Source organism: Morone saxatilis, unplaced genomic scaffold, assembly GCF_004916995.1.
Source record: "Morone saxatilis isolate NCDOM2014 unplaced genomic scaffold, NCSU_SB_2.0 Contig8, whole genome shotgun sequence".
NCBI lineage: Eukaryota > Metazoa > Chordata > Actinopteri > Moronidae > Morone > Morone saxatilis.
The window spans coordinates 21,878,577-21,884,733 of record NW_023340257.1 but is presented as its reverse complement, the minus strand read 5'-3'; the positions used below and the strand labels follow the sequence as shown (position 1 = coordinate 21,884,733).

At 40.0% G+C, this 6,157-nt stretch overlaps 2 protein-coding genes across 2 annotated transcripts; both read right to left on the bottom strand.

Annotated features, from left to right (window-relative positions):
* Nucleotides 1–1,083: 1,083 nt before the first annotated feature.
* LOC118341649 (claudin-8-like) lies at nucleotides 1,084–3,199 on the bottom strand. The gene has a single exon (XM_035679963.1). It carries the CDS (start codon nucleotides 3,085–3,087, stop codon nucleotides 1,996–1,998), a length of 1,092 nt encoding a protein of 363 aa, XP_035535856.1. The 5' UTR covers nucleotides 3,088–3,199; the 3' UTR covers nucleotides 1,084–1,995.
* A 233-nt stretch (nucleotides 3,200–3,432) lies between these two features.
* On the bottom strand, nucleotides 3,433–5,835 carry cldn8 (claudin 8). The gene has a single exon (XM_035679962.1). It carries the CDS (start codon nucleotides 5,789–5,791, stop codon nucleotides 5,021–5,023), a length of 771 nt encoding a protein of 256 aa, XP_035535855.1. The 5' UTR covers nucleotides 5,792–5,835; the 3' UTR covers nucleotides 3,433–5,020.
* Between the last annotated feature and the right edge of the window lie 322 nt (nucleotides 5,836–6,157).

The window sequence follows — 6,157 nt, the reverse complement described above, 5'->3', positions numbered from 1 at the left end:
ACGCTCCCTTGAAGATTAACTACCTCAAACTGTTTATCTGACACAGTCTCATAGTAAAATAAAATGTGTTCACATCACCTTAACCTACTTTGTTTTTTTCCTTGAAAAAGAGTGGTTTTGGATGGAAGTTAAAAAGTTATCATGGTTGCTCAGTTGCACCAATCAGTAACTGGCAATGATGCTCCAAACCACATCTCCCCAAGCAAGGGAGAAGCATCAGGGGTGCTGATGTGTTTCTTGGGATTAGTGTAATTTTACTATTTTAATCCCCCAGAAATTAGAAAAATTAGAGACTGATAGTTGAGAATGATTTCTCGATTTACACACTGCAAGAATATATATAATTAATTGACTTTTTATCAAAGGTGCTGTGCAATTTTAAGTCTATATTGAAGATGAAACAGTAAAAGCTGGGTAAACTAGAAAACAAGTAGCCTACAAAATGCGGCTGCCTTGTTTCGACAGCAGAAACCCAATTTCAATTCTTTACCCCCCAAAAAAAGTCCAGATGAAGAATAAGGATGCAATATGATATGATGAACTTACTCCACCATGTTTATTATTTATTGGTGTAGCCAGTAGCCCAAATAAGGTTTTCATGTTTTCAATTTATTCCCTTAATATGAAGTTGTTCAGATTTAGCTAATGAAATGCAGTGGAAGGAGGGCATTACTCCTCTGACACCTGCAGTGTAAGAATAGAAGATTGCACTCTGTCCAGGGTTTAGGACACTCTGGTTCTCTGGCGGCATCTTGTGGCGAATAATGAATGATCTTGGATTGGTTCAGGCCACCATGGAGTTAGCATTGTCAGGAATTTTTAACTGCCAGTATATCGTTGCTCAAGCAATAATTATAACACAAAGTATTTGCTGTTGTTGATCCAAAGCGGATTTATATATTCAGAAGCACAGTTCCATAGCTCTCATCTTTTTCTCTGTGAAGGTCCATCCAGGTAGTCCCACTTTAAGGGTTGTTAGGGTTACTTTAAATGTAATCTTAACTTGATTACTACGTCATAGTTTTGGATTAACTCAATACTAAATATGTAAATAAAGACAAAAGCAAGAACTTTGTTTACATTATTCTGTATGTTCATTTTTACACCAAAAATAGGCTTGAATAGGCTTTAAAACAACACCTTTACTGCTACCACACTGTATATAGTGACATTTATTATTGTTTGCATTTCTAACATTTTATTTTGGACATCAATTTTTAGATTTTTTACTGCAACATAGTCTATCCTAGCAGCAAACATCTGCAATATACAGGGAAACATTATAAATAGGTTGCAAGTCGAACATAGGGCAAATACAGATTCTGATTCTACATGAACTGCATATCTTTGGAAAACTCCCCAGGGGAACATAAAAATTACACACAAACCCAAAGTTGCTGAGTGAACTGCTGCATTCTACAAACTGTGCCTGCCAATCACTAAGCATTAATGATGATGCTAATACAAACTATTAGAAAAATAACTATAAGTAGGCAATTTTATTATACTGCACCGCATAGCTTAAATTTGAGTGGTTGTAAAAATATCTTGATTGTAAAAGACATTAAAAACAAAACACACTGAAACACATTCAATGATAACCACAGCAGATTAAAAACTATAATGAACAGATGGTTACAAAGAAACATAAGGCTATGGTGTTGCAAACAGATGGTTTCTCATAAATCTCTCTACTTTGGGAAAGTAAACCCATACCAGGGCTTAATGAAAACAGCATAATGTCACCTTTATTTACACTAACAACAACAGCAGTTATGTTCAAGCTGATCAAATAACCAATTTTTTCGACAAAACAAATTATAAAAAGTGTAATAATAGTAGAAAAAGAGTCAAAAAAGCTATTTAGTTAATATAAGCAGAGATAACATGATTTACCTTCATCTTGCCCTAGCAGTTTAAATTACCTTGTGCTGATCGACTGTAAAAGAAAAGTTCTTGGTGTTGGTAAGTTTAAGAAGCAACAAACATTTTTCTTTATATATATACACCAGCACTACTCCCACTGTGAGATTCTGGTGGAATTCTTGATGCTTTATATCCTATGAAAACAGGAGTGTGCGAAACCGGATGAAAACTCGACTGGTAGGACGCAGTGGGATTGCCGGTATAAGCCAGTGTATATGGTGTGGTGTTTTGGCTTATGTACAAGGAGTTGCCTGGCGTATACAGGCTTCCAACATGGTTAGAACTCTGCATAGAGGAATGGTGAGCCATGCTACCTTGATATAACAATGATGCATTTTCAGGCAGTCCCGGGTTGTAGACAACATGTTGGTTGATTAGTGCTCCATCATTTCTCATTACTTGAGGGATATTTTGCAGTGGCATTGCAAGTTGTTGTTCAGCAGAGCCGTTGTTCAGCAGAGAAGGATGGTATACAGTGGATGGGAGACTGGAAAGACTCGAGATAGGATGATACCTCATTGGAGTCTGCTTTGTGGGTGCTTGCTTGTAACTGAGCAAGTTGGCTGGGTGGTATACATCAATTGAGCCTTTGTCTGAGGGAATACGGCGACAGACGAACAACATGGCTGAGGCGAAAAGGAAGGCGCCGGTTACCCAACCGATGTAGAGAGCCTCTCCCAGCTCCCTCCTCTGGGCATCAATTAGCAAAGGATTGTAAAAATCCCTAATGATGACATGACCTGTCCACGACACAGGGATGAAGACACAGATACAGGCCATGAACTGCATACCACCTGCAACTATTAGGATAATGGTCTTAGCCCGATCATTGCCCTGAAAACAGGAAATACATCGCATTCCTCCCAGAGCCACAAGGAGCCCCAGCCCAGACAAGGCCAAAGAACAGCACATCAGACCCCTGGCTGCCTGTAAGTCCGGGGGCAGGAACAGCAGGGAGTCATACACCTTACACTGCATCCTGATGTTGGCCTGTCTGTAGCAGTTCATCCACAAGCCTTCCCAGCGGGTTTCCATCACAATTATGTTCTCCCCAATGAAAGCTGTCACCTTCCACATGGGCATCCCTGTAGTAGCCGCCGCCCCAATCAGCCCAATCAGGCCGACAAACATTGCGGCTATTTCGGCAGCATCTTGAACCATTGTGCAGTTTAGCTGTGTCCAAATCCAAAAATTAGGTTAGCTCACCTTGACACCAAAAAATTTGATGCTTTAGTACAACATCTCATAATCAAGTCAAAGACGTGTTCATAGCAGCGAGGATCTTCTCATCTGACGCAGTTTGTATGCAAGAGGTGGTTTGTTATGGGAAAAAGGCTCTGCCGTCACCTGGTTGGCTCAGAGCAATGGGGGTAAAGAAGACCTCACCTTATTTTGTGTTTATGGTTCCTCTAGCTATAGTGGTATATCTGTGCCATCAGCTTCTCTAGGAATAAACACAAACAAGAATACCAGAAATACCAGAAAAAGCTCAAAACTTCAGAGAAGTGTTTGTCACTTGCCATGATTTTATTCTTCATAATAATATGTGATTAAAAATACAGAAGCAAACATATATACAATGTAATACAGAAGCTTCTGCAGTACTTCTGTTGTCCACAGGGGAGCAGAAAAGACTTTCAAGGTGATGGAACAGAGAGGGAGCTCACTTCACACAGTCAAAATACAGTTAATGATTAGTGATTTTGGTGTCAACAATAGGAAAAGACAACATTACATCACCAAACATTTTTAGTATGAAACGGCATTGAAATAACTTTTACTATACAATTACTGTGAGTCACACAGATTTTTTTTTTCTGTTTGAAAATATAATTGCTTCCAGTATATTAGCAGTTGAGATTATCCAGTTGTACTTGTAGCTTGCTTTTAAACTCACCAAAAGTGAAATAAGGTGACCTAAGTGCTAAAAAACTTGACAGATAGAGATGTCAAACATATATGGAGCTGGAAATCAACACGGAAATGAACTACACACATTGTCTAAAACTCTCTGTATCTCTATTCAAAATGACTTGCAAATTCTTATCACATGATCATGCCCTTAGGCTGTCTTTGTCTGGCTTCTTCAAAAACACTAAGCTGTCCGGTTAAGTTTCCACGCCTTTAACAACCAGTCTTAAACACGCATTCCTATGTTTAGTTAGCTATTTGTTCAGTTTCATCAGAGCTCCAGGGCATCCTATCAAGCTCAAATAAAGACTTACAAATGATTCCTGATTAAATAGACAAAATGTTTTGAGTTTTAGACACAAATGTTTATGTGTCTCATGTGTAATTCCAGTAAGCATTTACTGTTCCAATGGTAGTAAATGAAACAAGTCTGCCTTTGCCTTTGTGGATCCTGTGTCTAATACTGGTTAAAACAGGTTGGAATTGGTAAAACTGGTAAAAACTGAGCAGAAACATACAAGGTGTATTAGAGTGATTGGTGCCTCTGAGACGGTATTTTTGCTATACAGATGTGTGATTCTTATAAACATTTTGCATGTGTGTGTGTTTTGTTGATGTGGTGAGGGATGTAAATCTGAATACACAGCTCAGGCACTGTGAATATTGAAGGTTAAAGGAAAAGGGGGTTGTAATTGAAATGTCTGGAGTATTAACTGTCTGTATAACCACATAGCTCAGTCATAGACAAATAGCATTTTAACAGAAAACACAAATGCACTTGTCAGTGATTATATACAGCATACACATACAAAATAACCTAATATACAAAAAATAAGGTTGTCAGTATAAATTTTTATGATACAAACACATTAAAAGGGAATGGAAATCTTTAAATTTTCTATTATAGTTTGATATAAAGATTATGTAACTAGTGCTCTTAAAAAACACATTAAGTACTTCTCATTTAATGTGTAAACAGAGTGATTTAAAATGGACCTCCATATAGGAATCAAGTCCATTTGCATGCATTGTAAATCATTTTTTTAAGAATGTATTTCCTTTTATATACCTGAAATTCATTTTTGAAATTTGAAATGTGTCATAGATTCCACTGCCAAGCAAAGTCCACATTAAAAAGAAATTTCCTTATAGTGACCATAACTGTGAAGTCAGTTTTAAGTTTTCAGAGGTAAGCCACTGCGCTGCGTACAGAGGGGTATCTGGAGTGGTAGCTGTAGTTGGTCGATGGCTGTCTTGACAACATTGGCTGCGGCTGGAGTTGCGGTTGGGGAAGTAGCACCAGCTGTTGAGGCTGTAGAGGCTGTGGAGTATAGGCCATGTAGTCGGGGGTTCTTGAGTACATATACCTCTCTGATTCTTTGTCTTCAGATTGCAGATTGCAACAAGTGAACATACATCCTCCAAAGAACAAGAAAGCAGATGCCACCCAGCCAATGTACAGAGCTTCTCCGAGCTCCCTGCGCTGGGCGTCGATCAGCAAGGGGTTGTAGAAGTCCCTTATGATGACATGACCTGTCCAGGACACGGGGATAATGACGCAGATGCAAGCCATTATGATCATACTTCCTGCAATGATGAGTACCAGTCGCTTAGCACGATCGTTGTTTTCGATACATGATGTGCACTGCAACCCCACCAAACTGATCAGCAGACCGAGTCCACCAAGTGCCAGAGCGCAGCACATAAGCCCCCTTGCCGCCTGTAGGTCAGGGGGGAGGGCCAGGAGAGAGTCGTACACCTTACACTGCATTCTGATGTCAGCCTGCCGAAAGCAGTTCATCCACAGACCCTCGTAGCGGGTCTCAAACACAATGATGTTCTCCCCAATGAAAGCTGTGACTCGCCACATTGGCATCCCAGTGCTTGCTGCCGCCCCAATCAGCCCAATTAGGGTCAGTATCAGACCCACTAGCTCCAGTGCTGAGTTGGCCATCCTGTCCTCCTCTTATTCCTCCAAGCTCATGCGTACAATAATGTGCGGACACGGTGTGACTATAGTAGGAAGCAGTAGAGTCCTCTATTGAGTGGCTTTGCATCCCAGTGGAGGAGGAGGAGCAGGTTGATGTTCACCTGTATTGCCTCCTCCCTGTGGACAGGACATCAGAATGGGAGGGGTGGGAATTGCGACCTGCTGCTAAGAAACAGAATCCCCCAAGGCCTTATTTTCTTTGTATACCTACCACAGGAGCTGCAGTAAGCGGCCACTTTGTTTATTCAGAAGTCTCAACTTACATTCTCAAGTTACAGTTGACAAGGACGCTTTTTAAGGGTGTTTATTAAAAAAACAGCTCAGTATTAG

Bases quoted from the DNA above. Each gene is read 5' to 3' on its own strand.
- LOC118341649 (XM_035679963.1), bottom strand. From the start codon at position 3,087: ATGGTTCAAGATGCTGCCGAAATAGCCGCAATGTTTGTCGGCCTGATT.
- cldn8 (XM_035679962.1), bottom strand. From the start codon at position 5,791: ATGGCCAACTCAGCACTGGAGCTAGTGGGTCTGATACTGACCCTAATT.